This window comes from Wasmannia auropunctata, unplaced genomic scaffold (assembly GCF_000956235.1).
Source record: "Wasmannia auropunctata unplaced genomic scaffold, wasmannia.A_1.0 LD336026.1, whole genome shotgun sequence".
Taxonomy (NCBI): Eukaryota; Metazoa; Arthropoda; class Insecta; order Hymenoptera; family Formicidae; genus Wasmannia; species Wasmannia auropunctata.
In genome coordinates, this window is record NW_012026864.1 from 2,628,211 (window position 1) to 2,649,552 (window position 21,342).

Sequence of the window (21,342 nt, forward strand, 5' to 3'; positions counted from 1 at the left end):
AGTCCTGCCATTGATGAGAGTGCCACAACATGACCATGATTTTTTTTTATCATACTTGGTAAGAATGCTTTCAATGTCTAAAAATATTCTCTCTTTGTGAACAATGATTGACAAAATTTAATTATATACTTTAACTATAAGTTGCTTAATATATTTCATTTCCGAATGTCAAATTGATATAATATATTTATTTCCAAAAGTATCTTAATCTGTGTCTTATTTTACACATACAAGCCAAACTATCTATATAGAACACTTTTTTATGAGATGTAAGTTCATCTTCTTCGTACGTCGTACCGTTCGTACGCCATACGCTTGTTAGTGCATAGACGATGTCTTCTGCATTTATCCGCAGATATAAGTGACGTCTTTTGATCAAATTTTTTTCACGTTAAATCAATATAAAAATTAATTTTTTTGATCTTATTTTAAAAAATTCTTTATTTCGATTGAACAAAAATAAAAAAACGCAACAATAAAGTGAAGGATAAATAGTCAAATTGTTTTGTTAAAGTGTTTTTTCCTACATTTTAATACAGAAAATGTATCAATAATATTGTCGTAACTTAAGTTCTTGATAACTTTGGATTCGATATAAAAAAAGTTTAGCTTAACTGAAAAAAAATTCTTTCTGAAACTTGCCAAATAAATATATTAGTATTTGTTAAAAAAAATAGTAGCAATTACGTTAATGATTATTACTAATATCTCGTAGTGTCTCATCTGCCTCAGAGAAAAGAATATTAATACTTGCCCAGTACTGCGCTGTCACATTAACGTCTATGACTCGTGCAATTTCATCTAGGCTATGATTTTGGAATGATTTAACAAACGCTATACCGGCGTTGTTGACCAAGACAGTAACGTCACCCACTTCTCTTTTTACTTTCTCCGCTACCCTGAAAACTTCTTCCCTATCTGCTACATTACATCTGTAAAACCCGATCAAATATTGATCAATACAGATAATTTTATTTTCTAGTTTACAAGTATTTGTGCTTGTGTAAATTCTATTTGAACACTATTTTTAATTTTACCGAATCTTGTAAAAAAAGCAATATTAGTTTACCGATACGCATGTACAGAATCTATTCCCATCTTTTTAATATTGTTCACCGTCTGGTTGTTGGTTTCTTCATTGATATCCCAACATACGACTGTTGCCCCTAATAAAGCATAGCCGATCGCTAATTCTTTTCCGATCCCATGACCTGCACCTGTTATCTACGATAGTATATATATATATAATATATAAAATATAATTTAAATTATAATTATTACAAATTAAAATTCACAAGTTTTCATTTTTTTAAATAACATCAATGTTATATTTTCTAGCTGAATTTTCATGTTTATACTTTGAAAGAAATAATGAAGTAATTGCTTGACAAAATACATATGAAAACGAATGGGCACTAAAAATATAGAGTCTTTTGTCTAGAGACAGTTAGTTCAGAGTCTAGAATACAAGTTTTACTATCGGCTAACGCAACATAATTTGGCGTAGCACTTTCCAGTAAGAAATAACCGTCAATTAGATATGGTATTATAATGTCGAATTTTGATTTAATTTAATTAATTTCAAAATTATTGTACTGATGTCGATTCATTAATTTAATGAATCATTTCTTGCTGGGTTATCTGTAGTAAGAAAGAAAAGTAAGGTTAGATAGATAGAGAAATAGAAAGGAAAATTTGAAATTTCTCGTGCGGGCGCGCGCATGTAAACACACACACACGTAAGTTATATAATTTTATAATTTACAATTAGTGGTATAATTTTTATAATTTTCTTACGTAATAAAAATAATTTATCTTCTTATATATTTTTTAATGTATAATTGTATTCTTCTTACATAACAATATTTTTAGATTATAAATTTCTTACCAATACAATTTCACCAACTACGTTTTTCTTCTTCGGTGGAACAATTAATCTGTATACAGCCTCACAAATGTAATATACAATTTTCAAAACAAGCAGTAATATCTCTGATAGAAAGAGTAAAGTATCGTATAGTTTTAACCCAATTGTCTGAAACATTAACGATTTCTTTATAAAAACATATAATATTATTTAATAATATGTTTATTATATTTAGCTTTCTGTAAATCTTTAGAAAAACTTAAAAACTTAAAAAAATGCAGCTTTTTATTTTTTTATTTTTTTAGAATTAAAATAAAGATAGATAATCAAGTTTGTTAATATTATATTTACTGGCAGATGTTATTTTGTTTTAGGCTTACGTATGCAATTAGAGAATAAAAATTTATAGAAAAGTTTTATAATATTTAGTGAATTTAAAAATTTTTACAGAAATGAAAAAGATAGATAAGAAGACAGAGAGAAAGATAATAGAGAGAGAATTTATTTTTACATATTTTTATACAAATAAAAATATTTTCAAGAAAAAAATGTTAATTTATGAACATTATTGCGAGCAAAGTTTTTTTATAGTTTCTTATTTCAAAAAAATAACGCTGCTATATCTCTCGGAAAGAAATTTATATTTTCAATTCTTACTTGTCACAGAAAATTGAGTTTATTACACAGAATTAATACTTATTACAAATAAGAAAGAAATAGAATTTGTTTTACATACCTGACTGCTTTTGCTATCCATAATTGTTTTATACTGGGACGTTAAATTTCTTTTTAGTCTGTTTTGATGAAAACTCACTAGTTAACTGCAATAATTAGTTCAAGTGTAATCATTGCAGGTTCAATATATCAGCTTTTTTTTCTAAATGTTTTTAAAATAAAAACAGGTTTGTGTGTGTGTGTGTGTGTGTGTGAGAGCTGCTAATTAAGAAGAACTTCGTTCCATAGATCAAAGATTAAATAATGCAACTTTGCTGCATTGTAATAAATGCAGCGCGTAACAGGCGGTGCACAGAGTGTTCTATTATACATGAAAAATCTATAATATTTATAATTTCTTTAATTTATTTTTCATGTAACACGAGTAGAAATATTATTGCTTATAGTCCGAGTTTTTAATTCATCGATACATTAAGATCTTATTTGCATAAGAATCATATTTTCAACTTTAAATTATTTATCCATATACATAAAAAGAGATATTGTTATGCAAGTTTTGAGTTTGAAATTGATAGGTCGGAATTCTATCGTGTAAAAAAAACTATCGTTAATTCTGTCATTAATTGTATGCAGCAAGCAGTAAATCGAGTTATACGAGTCCGAATTTATAACTGAGAACTTTAGATTTTGAATAGTCTGGAGTCCTATTGTACATGAAAAATAGTTTCTTTAATTTAGTTTTGTTTTTCATGTAGCATAAATAGAAATATTATTGTCTAAAGTCCGAGTTTCTAACTCATTGTAAATTCAAGGTCTTGAAAATTAGAAGTTTGGTAAATTGATCAATGATTTTATTCACACCTTTTCCGTAATGAACGTAATGTTTTAAACTTAATCATAACGGACACAAAAAATTTCTTTCAAGATTTGAAAATCCTAACAACTATTTAATTTTGATTGCAAGAACACTTCTTCAGCACTTCAAAGTTATAATGTGACAAAGAACGTAAAAATAGTCCTTTTTGTAAGTTTATCTGCAAATTTTTAAAAATTATAACGTAATAGAGTCATTCTACAACGGATTCGGATTCAACGTCTAAAAAAACTACAGGAAATGACTAGTCTTGTTATAATGTTTTTTTGCACTGTGTTATATTCATATATTAAGAATAATTCTTACATATCAAGACAATTTCGTTAGCTATAGTCTTTTTCTTCGTTAGTATGATTAATTTGCATACTCGCATGAAATATAATTATATATATATAATAATAATATAATATAATAAAAATATAATTATATGTATATAATTTTCAAAATAAACAATATCTCTGCCAGAAAAATAACAGGATATTATACCATGTTTTCAATTCAATTGTCTGAAAAATAGTGATTTTATTATAAGAACATACGTAATATCAATAGTCGAAAGAGGAAAATACAGAAAAGGAAGGAGAGAAAGAGAGAGAGAGAGAGAGAGAGAGAGAGAGAGAACTTATTGTGATATATTTTTATGTAAAAATATTTTCAAGGAAAAGTATAAATTTACGAATATTTTTAACATTAATGACTATTTATTGTGAATAAAATTTTTTTTATAGTGTTCTCTTTTTTTCAAAAGGAATTTAAATTTATAATTTTTATTTGTTATAAAATTGAATTTATAATACAATGTTAGTTTTTATTACAAATATAAAAAAAATAGAATTTGTTTCACATACCTGATTGTCTTCGCTGTCTGTAACTCTTTCAGAGCACGACACATTAAATTTTCTTTCAGTCTGTTTTGATGAAACGTCAGTAGTTAACTGAAGTCACAGAATGAATTGCACGCAGTTTTCCTTGACATAACAAGGTTTGCTATAAGTTTTGTAGGAAAAAAAGATAAAGAATTTATCGCCGTTAATAAGAGATAGCACGATACGACTTTGCTGGCTGTTGGTATTTTCATTGATTCCAACATACTACTGTTGCTCTTAATGAAGCATAGCCAATCGCTAATTTCTTTCTAATACTATGACTTGCATCTGTTATTTTCTATAGTATATATAAAATATAATTTAAATTAAAATTATGACGAGTTACTATTTACAAATTTTCAGTTTTTGAAATAAAATTTATATTATATTTTAACTGAATTTTTATGTTTATGCTTTAAAAAGAAGTGAAATTACTTGACAAAATACTTATAAAAACAATGGCATCATCAAATAGAGAATTTTACAATTAGTTCAGAGTCTAGAATATAAGTTTTTTGACTAACACAATATAATTAGACATGACATTTTTTAATAAGAAATGATTGTCAATTAGATCAAATTGATGTCGAATTTTAATTTAATTAATGTCGAAATTATCATATTGATGTCGATTTGACATTAATTTGGTAATTTCTCTCTATGTTATCTGTAGTAAAATAGAAAGGTAAGAGTAGATAGATAAAGATAAAGAAATGAAAATTTGAAATGTTACAAAAAATATTGGTGTATCATATGATTTGGTGTGTCTCTTTTTTTTTATGTTGACATCTATATAAGATAAAGTTTATGTATTAGATATATATATAGGAATATATATATATATATATTATATAGAAATATATATAAGATAAAATAATTTTAATGAAACAATTGACACTTACATCTTACATTTCATAATCTTAACTTTTTAAATTTAGTATTATTTTAATATATACATATATACATACACATATACATATGAGGTATTGTCTGTCAAGTGGCCTCCTTCTGTCCAAAATTCAGCTCAACCAAAAAATTCCTTCTTGAGCTCAAATTGTAAGTACACATGTCTACTTTCATTAGCACTCAGGCCTTTTTGAAAATTGAATGATGAATCTAGAATCGCGACTCGAATGGACTGTCGTCAAAAAATTTTTGGAACAAACTTTAATTACTGAAGTATAGGGGACTAGAACATTTTTCTATTTCCATAAATTAACGTTTTGGCCTTGGGGGCTGCTGAATACGTTTTGGTAAAAATAAGAGTAAACACGATATAAATTAGATAATTTTCACAATTTTAAAAATATTTTTTATCTCGCGCTTTATTCGCTTTTTTACTTATTTTTTAACTTTTCCATTTTTTTACCTTTTACAAAAGTTTCGCAGCACACTTGGATAGTCTTTGCGACACCCCATATGTTCTGTAGCTGAAAAACTCTGGTTCATTATATTGTTTTTAATTTTTGAACAAGATACCAATTTGTTTATATTTTATTTTACTGTTATTTTCACAACGCACTGGATATTTTACTGGTTATTCCGCTTTTCTCATTGTACTGAAAATGACTCGAACAAGAGTTAAAATGTTGACGTATTAACTTGTATTTGTCTATCAATATATATTTTTAAAACACGTTTTCAATTGTGTCATCTTATATTGGTTTCATTCGTAGTTATTAAAATTTCAAAATATATATGTATAGTGAAAAGATTGTTCACAGAAGTATAGTAAATCGTTAAGTCAACAACTTTTGCCTATGTAAACTAAATTTTTGGTGAATCTCAAAGTGGAAAACTAGTTTTGGTGACTAATTAAAATCATCGTAAGAATTAAAACTGTTTTGTGAACAGTCTTTTCACCATACACATTACACAGCTTTCAAATGGCAATAAATTTCAGTTAGCGTTATATCAGCACTTAAAAATTTAGTCATTGCGCGTCATCCAATCATTATTTGAACTTCACTGATTTGTTTTTTTTATTATATCTCAATTAAGCATATATTATTTGGATATATCTAATAATAAATAAACATTTCTTTATATTTAATATATTTAATAATTCCATCACATAAGTAAGAAGAACAAAAATGGATATGTTTTATAATATAATAATAAAATGCATCAAAGTTTACAAATTTTATGGCGATTTATAAATTATGTTACTTTTTTATCATCTGGATGGACACCGTAACTGAAAAAATCCATTCCACACTTTAAGGCTGCATTAGGTAAACATAATCTGAAAAAATATTCCTATTATAGATATAAAAGTAATAATTATAAAACAATAGTATTCAATATATTAGTATATTTACAGTAAATTGTTTTGCGATTTATTATTGTTGTACACTTGAAAATACATTAAGTGTGTTAGGATTAAATTTTAATTTACATACTTTCCTATCTTAAAAAAGAACAGCCAATATGAAGGTATACTCTTATTTTCATAATTTCGTCTTTGCGCGTCAATTATTGACGAAGCTACTTCTTGCGGTGAAAGTTCGCCCATTAACCATGGAAATCTGTAATATGTGTGGATAAAATTGAATCACTTGTCATTTGTTCGCTACAAATACTTTAATAAATAAATGACGGTGCTCATATATAAAAAAAATTAATTACATAATAAAAAGAGAGAGTGTAATGTTGAAAGAATAAACATTTGATTTCGTCAAATATATAGAAAATAAAAAGAATGAATTGAATATGTGATAAGTGATTGCAAAGCATTTGTTATAATAGTGTATCTTTGAAAACTTGCCTAATGTTTGAGTTTTTAACCAGTCCGGTAAGCACTATGGCCGGATATATAGTAGTAAATTTAACAAGTGATTTTCCGTTACTCAATGCACGTAATTCTTCAGATATAGCTTCCATAATTGCTACAATACATATATCAAAATATATAAGAAAAGTAAGAAATATATATGTATTATGTGTGTGCTTGCGTGCGCGCGCGCGCGCGGCGTGTGTGTGTGTTTGTGTGTGTACGTATATTAATGTGTTCATCTTTATTTATGTAATTTGTATTTGTTCATATAATATTGTGCCATTCATAATATCGTTAAATATGAAATGAATTACCTTTGACTGCGAATTTTGAAGGGCTATAAACCGTTGCATAAGGAGCACCGAAAAGTCCTGCTATTGATGAAAGCGCTACAATATGACCATGATTTTTTTCAATCATATTTGGTAAGAATGCTTTTAATGTCTGAAAATGTCTTCTTGTGAACAATGATTTCGAAACTTAATTACATACTCGTCTAATTGTAAGTCCTAAGTCGATTAATACATTTCGTTTATTACGAAGAGCTGATGCAATATATTTATTTCCGATAATAATGTCGATTATGTTAATGTTATGGTTATTTTTTACGTCTCCGTTACATTACTTACCCAATAATGTGCTGTCACGTTGACATCTATGACTCGTGCAATTTCATCGAGACTTTGATTTAAAAATGATTTTATAAATATTATACCGGCATTGTTGACTAATATAGTAACATTTCCCACTTCATTTTTAACCTTGTCCGCTACCCTAAAAACTTCTTCCCTATCTGTTATATTACATCTATAAGACATAACCAGATTTTAATCAGTATTGGTAATTTAACATTAGGCATTCTATATATGTAAATTTTATAGGTTTTTTATTCTGTCGAGCAAAAACAACTTACCGGTATGCATACACAGAGTTTTTTCCCATTTTTTTTATTTCGTTCATTGTTTCATTGTTAGTTTCTTCATTAATATCCCAACATATCACTGTTGCTCCTAACGAAGCATAGCCAATCGCTAGTTCTTTCCCAATACCATGGCCTGCACCTGTTATCTATGATTTTATATGTCATATATAATATATAATACATTATGTTATTATTATTACAAATTACAATTTACAAATTCTCAAAGTTTAAAAAATTTTTAAACAGTTAAAAAAGTTTAATAAAAATAGCATTGATATTATATTTTCTAGTTGAATTTTTATTTTAATGCTTTAAAAAAACGTAACAAATTTGGTTAATAAAATACTTATTAAAATTAATTATTAAGTAGAGAATGCCACTTCAGATTTTAGAATACAATTTTTTTTCTACTTTTACTATGTAATAGTGTAATTGTGTGTGTATGTATGTGTGTGTGTGTGTGTGTGTGTGTGTGTGTGCGCGCGCACACACACACACACACAAAATATAACAATATAATTTTTTAAATATTTTTAATATAAAAATAATTCTATTATATGTTTCCTTATATGTATACCTATGTCTGTACATATATTAAGAATTTCATACGCACCAAAACGATTTCACCAACTACGCTCTTCTTCTGTGGTGGAATGATCAATCTGTACGTAGCTTCGTAAATATAATAAAATATTTTTAATATAAGCAATAAGATCTCTGCTAGAAGAAGCAAAACGTTTAATATTTGTGCCTGAAAAATTGACAATTTTTTAATAAGTAAATAGAATAATATGAAAATGTCTGCTAATTGTGTTTATTTTTGTTTGATATAATGATATTTTTTTAATACAAATATGTGCATGTGTTATGATTTTATTAAAATACGTTTATAACATATACGTGTATTATGATCTTGTTGTATTAATCGGTATAATTATATAGTTGCATAGTAATGTTTTAAAATTTATATTATTTACATTAATATAATGTATAAGATATAATATTATAGAAAATACATGTATATTATATAATACAATATAAAACATGTTAATAATATATTATATAATGTGGTTTACATCGCAATCTTATTAAACATAAATTTTTAAAACAACAGATGTCGAATTAATTAGTATTTGATTAGTTTCTATTTTAGAATATTATTTACATGTATTATATAAATTAAATTGAATTTATTTACATGTATTTACATATATTATTTACATGTATTATATAAGTTAAATTGAATTTATTACATATATTAATTCATAGTATTAGTATTAATCTTATAGTATTAGAGAGAAAGTATTTACAATAAGAAAGAAATAAAATTTGTTTTATTTACCATAATTCCTATTTATTACACGTTATAACTTTTATTTAGACACGTTATAACTTCTTTCCAATCAAGTTTATAAATCCGTGTTATCACAATGTGCGCGCTTATATAATTGATCTGGTTGTTTGCATCTAATTTTATCAAGCGCATGCGTGAGACTGTTGAAAAAAATAATGGAAATCAATTATTGTAAAAAACCTGTCACTTATATAATAAACGGCATAATTTTTTTTAATCGCTGGAGAGGGGAGAAAATGAATTAACAACATATTTACATTATCGTAAACATTTATTTTTGTTATAACACAATTGTAAAATCAATTAATAAACTTTGCACGCAATGTTTCTATCTAGTATCTGTATAATTAATTTATTGTATTTTGTAATTTATTTTATCTAACAATTATAAAGTCACATTATATCTTTGGCGCTTCATGACATGCTCATACATTAAGTATTTGCTGTCTTGTCACTTGTGTGATGATATATATGTATAATTAATATTATCAATATCCTATTTAAAGACTGTTAAATCGATACTCGCGAATTATCGAAAAATCTCAAAGTTCATTGTTGACCCTTTTCCGCGATGCTGATTGATTCTCTCACGCGCTTACCTCGTGAGCGACTGTTATCATGTATGTATATTTGACGGTTGTGCGTGTAGAAGAGTTAATACTGTAATACAATGTAATTGTATGCCAGTGACGGTTACAAGGGGGGGGGGACGGAGGGGGCGATCGTCCCCCCCAGAGTCTCCAAACAAATTTCGTATATTAGAAAAAGTTGGTTTTAAATGAATTGAGAAAAAAAATTATCAGAGATTATTCGAGACTAAATAATGTTTACTCAATTTTTTTTTAATAATAAAAAATATTAAACATAACATTAACAATAATAATAACTAAATATTCACATTTCGTCATGGCATACCCAAAACAACTCTCTGGATCCGCCACTGGAGATGCGTCGAACCGGACCGTATCTCTTTATGCGAACCGGCGAGTCGCGAGCACTCGAGATTTCGGAATTTCGGAATCTCAACAACGGTTGAAGGGATCAATTTTTAAGTAGGCTCAGTGGATAGCTTAGGTTCGAATTATATAATAAAAAATGTTTTTACTTTTCCTCTACGTGCTCTACGAGCAGAGTTATTGCGGGATAAAGTCCAAATCTGGGAATTTTGCTTTAAGAGATATGATATGATGAGATGTACGCTATATATGGGATAAAAATTTTACCGCTAAGATTATAAATTATAAGACTGAATTACTTGATTATTATATCAAAATAAATATTAATAAATGTTATATATCTATAAACATATAATTTTATAATTTGTTAGGCTAAATTTACATAAAACATTTCTAAGAATTGTAGAACTAAGAAAGTTTAAATATCGCGTGATTAGTTAATTTATAAATAATATAAAACATATTTAAATTAACATTGTTTCTTATAGTTCAAGACGAGAAATCCAATGGTGCTAATTAAAATTACGTCACATGTGATCGGGAAACACATCAAAAATTGATTTTAAAGTCGAAAAAACTCGTGGCGTCAGTCATTCGCAAGACAAGTTGCTACGCTGCATGTGTCGATGATATGTAATATGTACATTATATTTGTTCATTACAAATAAAGAATTTGTTATAAAAATGCTACATTTAATAGTAAAAATATTGGGCGCAACGATAAGTCCCGTGCGCCTGCACGAACATGTTCGGGTCGCGACTTCCCAAATTTAACGTAATTTTAACTAGCACCATTGGATTCCTCGTCTCAAAAACTATAAAGGCCGAGACATAGATTTTTGCATAACGTTGCATAACGCACAAGACATAAGGCATAAGAAAATCAACCAATCAGAATATGAAATAAAGGACTCTGATTTGTTGATTCTCTTATGCTTTACGTCTTATGCGTTATGCAGCGTTATGCAAAAGTCTGTATCTCAGCCTTAAGAAACGATGTCAATTTTACTTTCCGCAAGCGAGAACACCCTTTTTTCAAAATGTATTATTCAAGGTTTTACGAATATCAAATTTTATACATGTTGAAAATTATGAAACGATTTAATTTGTCTGCGGACCTGATAAGCTTTAACCAAAGATGATAAAATAATAAAATTATTTATTTATGCGTCGCGATTGACCACGCGTTGCAATTGGCCACGTTGTGATTGACCACGTCACGACTGATCACGCGTTGCAATTGGCCACGTTGCGATTGACCACATCGCGATTAATAATAATATAATTTTTATTTTTTTACAAATATATACAAATTATGTACAAATATAATATAACAAGACATCACTTATTTATTAACAACATAACTCAATACCTGTCATTTTTTTAGTTGCTTGCAAAAAACTGAAACATAAAGAAAAAAAAGGAAAAACATATTTTAAAAATATATATTTTTATTTTTCTACAGCCAGTTATTATCTCAAAATTGCATTTCAAAATTAATTATATTAGAAAATTTTTATGATTCAATACAACCAAACTTATTTTCTACAAAACTTTTGTTTTATTGTTTAGAAGGTTTTGTTGTTGGAGCGATATGAGCAAGATAATTGCTGCGTTCAGCAGAAAATGCAGCTTTATAACTATTGTAAGATTCTTTAATATGATTGATTTTTATATTTAGATCCAATGAGGAATTGAGAGCAAGAATTAATCATATTAAAGAGTTTTGCAACAGTTGCAAAATTGTTTTTTCTGAACGCAGCTATTGTTTCCCAAAAATTTTCATCAAATAGAGTGCTTTCTTTATCTATTCTGGCTGAGATAAAAATTGTGAAAATAATTTTGTAATTAGTAGTGAAATTTGTAATTAATAATCACGAAAAGCTAATTTCGACAAAAAAGGAATATTTTTGTACATGTATGTGATTACTGTTCTGATCTTAATTCAACATTATGCGTGACTAGATGTATGTTCTTAGCTCTTACTAGACGTCTTATCAAGTAGGAATATGCATTTTTGTAGATTTTCATACTTTTCTTAATATAAATTTTTTTATATTAGTACACGATCTGTCCCAAAAGTTTCCGAACTTTCTTCATACGGATGGTATTAGTGGCATTATTGAGGGTATCATCTATATAAATAAGGTTGCACCTTCTTGATTGAAGTTTCGTTCACAAACTCTGTAAGTAGAATTGAGGTCCTCCTAACGACTGTTTTATCACAAGTATAAAATCGATAATACCTTTGTGACACACATCGAAAAATCACAATGGAGCAAAAAACATATATTAAATTCTGTGTGAAATGACGCATTTACAAGAATTGGTCGGGTTTATCCTCAATACCGAGTGCAAGGCATTTATATGTTAAAAATTAATATATAATTGACGTTTTCTAATTGATAAAATTTTTTTACGCACAAAAATTTTATTAAGTTCATCCTCTTATCCGCCTCTTTCTTCTATATATTTTTTACAATAATAAACATGTATGTGTATATTATATTTATTATTATTATTTTAAGTGGAAATAATTTTTATTATTTTATTATTTTTTTAACTAAATAATATTGTAGAGTTGGAGATATTCAGCATGTTAATTTGCGTGATCGTAGCGCGTCTTGGCTGGATTATGCATAGAAACGTAAGATAAAAAATTAGTTATTTCGTTGATCAGCTTTTTACGATCGCATTTTATTTTGAATTGACGTTTCTTTTAGACAGAGAACATCATCTAGAAAAGACGTGTTTCGAATAAATTTCGCGACGCAAACAAATTGCAGCTTGAACGTTAAACATTTTTCATACGCTTGTGTAAACTGAATTAAAATAAACATCTTTCTAAAATCCTACAATATATATTATGCTTTATTGATATAAACTCTTTAATATATATACAAAAACATTTCAATATATTTAACATTAATAACACATCCTTTTCTTAAAAAAAGACATGACATCGATACTCGCATATCACGAAATATTGTTATCGCATTTCCGCGATGTTGATTAGTTCTCTTGCTGTGCTTACTTTGTGAAAGGATATTGCATATTTTGACAATTGTGTGTGTATTGAGATTGATGAGTAATTGCAAATTATAGTAAAAAGTGTTAAATAGCGCGCGTGAAGCGCGCGCCTGTAATGCTAGTTGAAGAAAAACTTATAACATAATTGTAGCTCTTAAATAAAAGTAAGTTTTTTCCACAAATTTTTTAAAGTTTAATGAAATATAAACTACAAGATCCTTATACATATTAATTAGCTTGGTTCGACGCCAGAATCAATGTAATCTTTTATACTATTTTGTGCATTATCGGGAAACATCCTGAAATCAAAATTATATTTTTTTTATCTATATTTTAATTACACACTAATGTAAAATAATGTCACAAATTAAAAATGCGACGTTATATTCTGACTTATATTTTGCATGCAATACATTACATAAAATTTTGATATAGTATATGTAATAAATTTATTTATAATTAAAAATGAAAAATTTAGATTTAAGAATATTTAATGATATTTAAAAAATTTGATTGTTACAATTTAAAATATGTATATGTATATATACGTGCAAATACTATACATATATGATATACTTATGATGTATTAAATATTGCGTAATATTAATTGTATAAATCAGTATTAAAAATTTATTAATATATATATGTATACAAACTATTTAATTACCTTCCGAATGACACAAGTGATAACCAAAATAATGGTATAGTTCTCATCTTTATATTTTGTCGTTGCGCTTTAATTATTTGTGCTGCTGTATCTTTCGGGGAGCTTAATAGTAAGAGTGAATTCAATCTAGGAGTAAGATTAGGTAAAGAAAAATGTTAATATCAATTTTAATAATCAAGTTCGTCATATTTGCATGCACTGAATGTATTTACTTTTTTTATTAACTTAATAACATTAAATATTAATTTTACTACTAATTTAACTTACATCTGATTTATTTTTGGCTTTTTGCAAAGTCCCGTATCTACCATGTAAGGATAGATGGTAGTAAATTTGATCAAAGATTTTCTCTTACTAGTTACTCGTAATTCTTCCTCAAGCGCCTCCATCAGACCTGAAAAATATTAAAAGAGCTTGAAGTTTCTAAATATTTATAAAATTAAATCACTTATTTTTGGTAAATTCTGAACATACGTAAGATATAATATGTAAGAAATAAATTATAATCGGTAGGAGATCAGGTTTACCATGGACTGCATATTTTGAAGAGCTGTAAGGAACTAAGTAAGGAAGTCCTACGATGCCTGCCATCGATGAGAGTGCAACGATGTGGCCATAATTTTTTTCAATCATACTTGGTAAGTATGCTTGCAATATCTAAAAAAAATACATAACATTTTTTAACGAGGACACGTAATATTATACATAACATTTTATATATTTTTAATAATATCATATAATAATTGAAGCAAAATTTTTAAAGAAGTAAAAATTTCTAATTATCAAATAATTATTTCGAAGAAATATAAAAGAAGAAAGAGCATCATTAATTCAAGAGGTAAAAGGCAACTTAATATTTGTATATAGCCAATTTTAACTTGCCCAAAAGTGTGCTAATACATTAACATTGAAGATTTTTAAGATTTCATCGGCTGTGTGATCTAAAAAAGTATGACACGGCATTATGCCGGCATTGTTTATTAAAATTGTAACCTCGCCGACTTCTTCCCTCACTTTATGGGCTACTGCAAAAACTTCTTCTCTTCTAGTTACATCACATCTATAAAATGGCGAAATCTTAATTAATGTCAATCATTTGATACATACTATGAATATTATGACATTTTTTATGATGTCAATTGGAATTTAATACAATAAGAAGTTAAAAATACTTAAAGAAAGAGAGACGTAAAATAATATAAACAATGTGATCTTTGCAGTGTAACAGAAATATTTTATTATATTAGTAGTAATTAAAATATTTGTGCAATAAAATAAATTGTCTACTGTTCGCAAAAATATAAATTGTAATTATTATTGTTCGAATATTACACGTATTTTATTATTTTGGCTGGCTATGTGTTAAAGTAATAATCAAAATTTCTTTGAATGATATACGACTTAACAAACACAGATTATAACTACAATATCGCAGCAATATTGTAATATTCCTGCAATTCAGCTGGAATATTACAATGTTGCTGTTATAATCTGTTTGCTGGGACGAAACAAAAACTTATATTCTTATATTATAACCAATATTATAACAATAACGTACTGATATGTATATACATCTTTTCCAATTTTTTCTTTAATCTCCTTCGCCGTTTCCTCGTTCGTTTGCTTGTTCATGTCTAAGCACACCACTTTCGCACCCAAGCATGCATATTGAATCGCCAATTCCTTTCCTATACCATGACCCGCACCTGTTATCTTGTAAATGTAACAAACATAATATAAAAACACAGTTGTTGTAAAACAAAGCTTATTCATTCTTTACAAATTGTATTATATCGTTGTTTGATATCATCAGAGTTTAATTTTTAATATGACATTACGGTCCGTATATATAGAACGCCTTAAGTATTTAATCAATATAACGACGTTAGCGCGCATTGAGCATAAAGTTTGCTTTACATATGCTACAGAAATCTCAAGACTTGTTAGCGCTCTAACATCGTTATATGTAAGCGCGTTCCAAACATGGATCTATATTATACATCTATTTTAATATTATGTTAACACTATCTCTCATATTATTTCCGTTAGCTCTCATTCTTTCATATCTAAATCTGAATTAGTGGATATATATATATATATATATATATATATATATATATAAATTTTTTCTTCTAAGAAGTTTAATTTGCCTGGACTATATTGGCATATAGTAAGTATTCAATACGCGCATATATTGACTGCATTCGGTATTTACTTCATGCTTTTGGCGCTTACAATGTTCACGGAATCATTTTATTCTTGTTGCTTATGAAATATAATATTAAACAAGGACAAATCATGCTCACAGCGCGCGAGCGTTAAAATGGAACGCAGACATTGTATTTTGGAAATCACTAACAAATAAGTGAATAATGCTATAATCACTGACAAATCAGTGGACTGCTGTTCTCGCTAATTCCACAGCGGATTTAGCTGTTTCACTTATTTATTCTAGCGATGCAAGGCGTTAGTAACTCAATCAGTGACTTTTCCAATGATTTAGATTCAGAGAGTACATATATACATAAAGTTAAAATAAATATATAAACAGATAAATTAATTTGTCTATTTAAACATTTTTAACAAGTAAGAAATTTAGACTCGGCCAAGGAACGAGCAAGGTGTGACGTGACATAAAATCACTAGAACATGATAGTATAAAAATTTTAAAGAATATTTAATGTTAAACCGTTTTGACTGTACAGAATCTTTCTCAGTTGAAATAAATTAACATATATAAATTGATTAATAAAAAACATCAATAAAATAAATTAAACATTTAAATACGCAGATGGCCTACAAATGCGTTAAATTAATTACTTTCTTAAATATCATCGTATTTAAATTTTTAATTTATTATATTGTCGTTAATGTTTTTTATTAATTTATTTATATGTTAATTTATTTCAACTGAAGAAGACTGTGCAGTCGAACTCGTTTTGACATTAAATATTCTTCAAAAATTTTTATAATATCATGTTCTAATAATTTCTATTAATTTTGTCACGTCACACCTTGCTCATTCCTTGGCCGAGTCTAAATTTCTTACTTAATGTTATTTAAACACGAGCTGGAGAATGTAATTTTCATTTAAACATTTTTAATTTTTTTGTCAATTATGAATTTTTTCGAATTATATTTTTGATAACTTTTAATAATATCTACTTTTATGTTATGCATAGTACACATTATATTTTCCGTACGTACCAAAACAATCTCACCGGTCACATTCTTTTCTTGTAATCCAAAGATATGATAGTACACGCTCTCGCAGATGTAGTAAAGAATTTGCAGTATGAGCCGCAACGTATTTGTCAAAATTTGTATGATCTTGGTCGCATTCATGATGAACTGGAAAAATAATTATCGTAGGTAGCGTAATTTTCTTATATTAATATATTAGTTACTCCCGCGGATCGGTTTCGCGCACTCCCGCAAGAGAAATAAACAATACAAGCACTTATAGTGAGGAACTCTTTATAACACTTTATTAGTACGACTTCGAATACAAGAGATCAAAAATACGATTGGAGCGAATGGTTCCGTTCGGTTTGACGACTCATTCCAAAATTAATCGCAACTCACTTGACAGCTGAAATATTTCGTCGTCGGTTCGCGTTCCACGACTACTTCGCGCCGGCGCGGTGACTCGCTCCGGCTTGCCGAAAACTTGAGATCGCGGCTCGGGCGTAACAATATCCATAGTATTATATGCTTATAAGTTATAGATAGTTAATAAACTGAAGGTATTAACTTTAAGAATTGCTAGATGACTTATTATAAAAACAAAATATTTCACAAAATAAAGAATGCTCATGTTTAGAAATATATTTTATAATTTGTAGAATAAATAATTCTGCGTGTTATTAAACATATTAGAATAATCGATGTTGACAATAACAAATATTTCAAGAATTCAGCGTATCAGTTATTAGTACATGATTTCGGCGATATGGATGTTGTTATATTCATACATTGCGTTGATATATTACTTTTTTTAAATGTCAGATCATGTTAACGTACGTTTATTATGTTTTAAAGACAGAATACTTTTCTATACATATAGCTAAAAGTTTTTCAAAAAATGTACTATATTAGTATTCATTTACCGGTTTATATTTAACATATGTAATGATGTAAATTTATGCGACATGTGTGCATAAATTTACATTAATATGATTACATAAAAATATGATAACATCGAAAAATCATGAAATATTGATAAAAAATAAATTTTTTTTAGCAACTACTTGAAAGCAAAGAAAGCGTAAAAGGTAGTAGAAAATGTAAATAAAACTTTGTTAGCAGTTTTTTCTCTATGCTGATTTTATAATATATAAATATTTAAAATATAAAATCTTTTCTCTATATTTCTCTATATTTAAGATTTATAAAAAATACATTTGTATATTTTATAATTATTTGAATGTGAATTTTTCAATGTATTTTGCATTTTAAATTATAATTTAGTAATATTACGGATAATGTTTCTAGATGACGTTATAGATAATATTATGTTTTAATTTATGTTTTATATTTTAAATATATAATACGGGTTGCTAATTAGAAAGTTGCTAAAAATAAACAGCTGTTGTTTTATAATGAATTAAAATAAATTAAACATTATTTAGAAGAAACAAATAAGTAAAACAAATATATTATTAATAACTTAAAGTAAATATGTATATTTCATGAATATTTATAAGTTTTAAAACTTTAGAATATTTATGAACTTTAAGAAATAGATATAAAAAAAAATTAAAGCTGCTTATATGATTTAGTAGTATATATTTAGATGTTTTTAATACAAGCAATTATTTTCATAAAAATTTTATGTAGAATATTACACAATAGAAAATAATTTGTGTTTAAAAAGAACGGTCTACTAATATTTGTTAAAATTTTATATTATTTAATACATACTCAAGTATTAATTTAACGTAATATAATTATGTTATTTGATTATTTTGTGTTAAATAAATATTTAATTTTTTAGTGTTAAAATAACACAATTTATTTTATGAGTAAGTGAATAAATAATATAAAAATAATGTAATTTTGAAACGTAATTTCTAAGGTGAATAAAAAATTAACGTAATTTAACGTATAAATATTAATTGTTTTTAAATATATGTTCTTACAATTTCTTGCAAAAATGTTACATTTATTTCTGTTAATTTTTACGTAATAATCTTCTAACATATGTATTTTGTGTTAAATAATTGACACAAAGATTTGAGTGAACCATTTAGGAAATGCAAAATTGTGTTGTACACAAATTTTTCAACTGTGTAGCCTTGAAGACAGTTATAATTATTGATTAAAAATGTAATACTTTTTAAAATATCTTAATAATTATGCAAATTTAGATAGATATTATTTTGTTATTACTTCGAAAATGTATATTATAATTACTAACAATAAGCGATAAAATTAGCTGAATTGATTTTTAAAAATATTATTTATTTTTACAAGTTTTAATATATATATATACGTATGTATTGTTTACTATGTGCTAGAAACGATAAGTTTCTTCTACAAAATGGCGTTAATTTATTCCATTCTGCCAACTATCATTATAACACTTCAAAAAATACCGTTTATTTTAGCAACCTCTCCGATTTCACTCTATAAATGTACACTCTTTGACAACCAAAAAGTTACGCACGCAGAAGCTGCAAAGAAAAGGAGTACATACCTTTTACTGTCAAAAAGTACATAAATGTATAAATATTATATATTTCTTGAAATGGAGTAAGACTAACCATTTTACGAAGAAAAATCGTTTTATTGCCAGTACTTGAATCTTTGAGATCACGAAACTTCAACTGTACCTCTCCGGTCTGCTGTGCACGGAACTGTACGATAAGTAGGACATGTTTCCTTGCGTCAACGAAAGCGAAAACTGAACTGGCGAACACGCCTGTAACAAGCTCAGGTATACCTGCCTGATTACAGGCACTTGCAACGATCGGCTACCTAACGGCCTTTCTTTCATGTATTTATGTTTCAAATGTGTGTTCGTTTTTTTTTTCTATTCAACCGAAGTTCGGCGACGGTTTAAAGTGAATGTAAGTTACCTATACCAATGTATGTTGGCAGGTATCCAGAAACAGACTATCGGTCATGAGAGATCTTAAACTCGTTCTCAGGGTCGTATTTATAACAGGTTTTTATGACGTTTATATAACGTATTGATTTCAGAATTGCTACAGTCTTCCATCTGTTCGAACTTGAATTTTTATTCCAATTGAATGTTCAAAGAAAGCAACAAACATATGTTAGATATTTGAAAATATCGATATCGATTTTCTACATGTATCAAAATACCTTACAGTTACTGAAAGTGCAAGGCATACAGTGCTGTAACATGCTTTGTGACTGAAAATGATCTCAACATTAAACAAATTTTATTAAAAACATTATTTTGCTACAATAACAGATTTTATTAAAAACATAAGTGGGAAATAGAGTAAAAGATGAAAAATAACGAAAGTATTTTTAATATTTATTAAAATTCATGTACATAAAATAATAACGAAGCAATGCGCATATCGGCATATAGACTTGATACGATAATACTTTTCATGAATACATAAATTATTATGTCATTAGATGGATTTTTTAATATCAAATTTTCTCGGAAACAAAGCTCTTTATGCGTGCACAACAAAATTTTATTTTATATTTTTAACTTATTATTTCTATATATCGAATTTCTTTTTCCTAATTTTATTATTATTAATAATATGACCTTTTAATATCTTACAATCAGATCTGTATTTAGAACTCTTATGATAATGTTAGCGCATATTTAGCATATAGTTATGTTACATATATTATAAAACTTTAGAATTCTTAGCTCGCTAACATCGTTTATAAGCGCAACCTAAACGAGCAATATTTAATGTTATCTTATAATGGTATAGTAAAAGAAGATAAGGCTTGCCGATACCGTCATATCTTTAGTTGTAATAGAGGAAATTTACCGATACTGTTAAAAGACTAGCCTACTGTCAAGACTATTTTAAGACTTTTTTTTAACATTAGAAGTATCGCGAACAGTTACTAACCGCTTTTATTTTTTAGATTAATATTATATTTTTCGTATAAAAGATGGAATGGTGTAATTTTTTTACTTTTTAATTATGTTCTTTATATTCGGATGAAATATTTACAATTTTTCATTATTTTCTTTAATTTTATAGTATTATAATTTATTTGTCTGATCAGTTTAAAAAACGTTGACAGTTCTAGTGTTACATGAAAGCTAAAAATAAACCTCAAGAAACATAATTACATGCCAGAAAGTGTCTTCTATCAGACGATTTGGCAATTTTTACATAATACGCTTT

General features: G+C 27.0%; 3 protein-coding genes across 6 annotated transcripts in view; all 3 read right to left on the bottom strand.

Moving 5' to 3' along the window:
- LOC105452903 (short-chain dehydrogenase/reductase family 16C member 6-like) overlaps positions 1-4,365 on the bottom strand; it is a 5,106-nt gene extending 741 nt beyond the window's left edge. The window contains exons 1-6 of the mRNA XM_011694455.1: positions 4,265-4,365; positions 2,604-2,688; positions 1,889-2,035; positions 1,070-1,224; positions 755-932; positions 9-77 (exon numbers count right to left, since the gene is read on the bottom strand). Of these exons, the coding sequence (XP_011692757.1) occupies positions 9-77; positions 755-932; positions 1,070-1,224; positions 1,889-2,035; positions 2,604-2,624 (570 nt within the window). The 5' untranslated portion in view covers positions 2,625-2,688; positions 4,265-4,365. The remainder of the gene's footprint in view (positions 1-8; positions 78-754; positions 933-1,069; positions 1,225-1,888; positions 2,036-2,603; positions 2,689-4,264) is intronic.
- A 1,959-nt stretch (positions 4,366-6,324) lies between these two features.
- Positions 6,325-9,432, bottom strand: LOC105452858 (short-chain dehydrogenase/reductase family 16C member 6-like). The gene is made up of 8 exons (XM_011694366.1): positions 9,323-9,432; positions 8,594-8,731; positions 7,972-8,126; positions 7,688-7,865; positions 7,373-7,502; positions 7,050-7,170; positions 6,685-6,810; positions 6,325-6,527 (listed from the first exon to the last, which is right to left on the bottom strand). The coding sequence occupies exons 1-8, from the start codon at positions 9,323-9,325 to the stop codon at positions 6,443-6,445; spliced, it is 936 nt and encodes a 311-aa protein (XP_011692668.1). The 5' UTR covers positions 9,326-9,432; the 3' UTR covers positions 6,325-6,442.
- Positions 9,433-13,489: 4,057 nt separating this feature from the next.
- On the bottom strand, positions 13,490-20,100 carry LOC105452857 (short-chain dehydrogenase/reductase family 16C member 6-like). 4 transcript variants are annotated; one of them, XM_011694361.1, is made up of 9 exons: positions 19,753-20,100; positions 19,656-19,662; positions 17,195-17,338; positions 15,546-15,700; positions 14,870-15,047; positions 14,515-14,644; positions 14,255-14,381; positions 13,988-14,113; positions 13,490-13,619 (listed from the first exon to the last, which is right to left on the bottom strand). In XM_011694361.1, exons 3-9 carry the CDS (start codon positions 17,330-17,332, stop codon positions 13,553-13,555), a joined length of 921 nt encoding a protein of 306 aa, XP_011692663.1. In that variant the 5' UTR covers positions 17,333-17,338; positions 19,656-19,662; positions 19,753-20,100; the 3' UTR covers positions 13,490-13,552. The 4 variants fall into 4 exon arrangements, with proteins under 4 accessions (XP_011692663.1, XP_011692666.1, XP_011692667.1 ...); XM_011694364.1 differs by lacking the exon at positions 19,656-19,662 and having other exon boundaries at positions 19,822-20,100; XM_011694365.1 differs by lacking the exon at positions 19,656-19,662 and having other exon boundaries at positions 19,753-19,962.
- Between the last annotated feature and the right edge of the window lie 1,242 nt (positions 20,101-21,342).

What these genes read in the sequence shown, in the direction of transcription:
- LOC105452857 (XM_011694365.1), bottom strand. An exon ending in TGACCGGTGAGATTGTTTTG is followed by an intron (nt 15,701 to 17,194) that starts GTACGTACGGAA and finishes TACATTTACAAG; the next exon opens with ATAACAGGTGCGGGTCATGG. An exon ending in ATGTATTAGCACACTTTTGG is followed by an intron (nt 14,645 to 14,869) that starts GCAAGTTAAAAT and finishes TATTTTTTTTAG; the next exon opens with ATATTGCAAGCATACTTACC.
- LOC105452858 (XM_011694366.1), bottom strand. An exon ending in ACGTGACAGCACATTATTGG is followed by an intron (nt 7,503 to 7,687) that starts GTAAGTAATGTA and finishes AGACATTTTCAG; the next exon opens with ACATTAAAAGCATTCTTACC. An exon ending in TTCTTTTTTAAGATAGGAAA is followed by an intron (nt 6,528 to 6,684) that starts GTATGTAAATTA and finishes ATATTTTTTCAG; the next exon opens with ATTATGTTTACCTAATGCAG.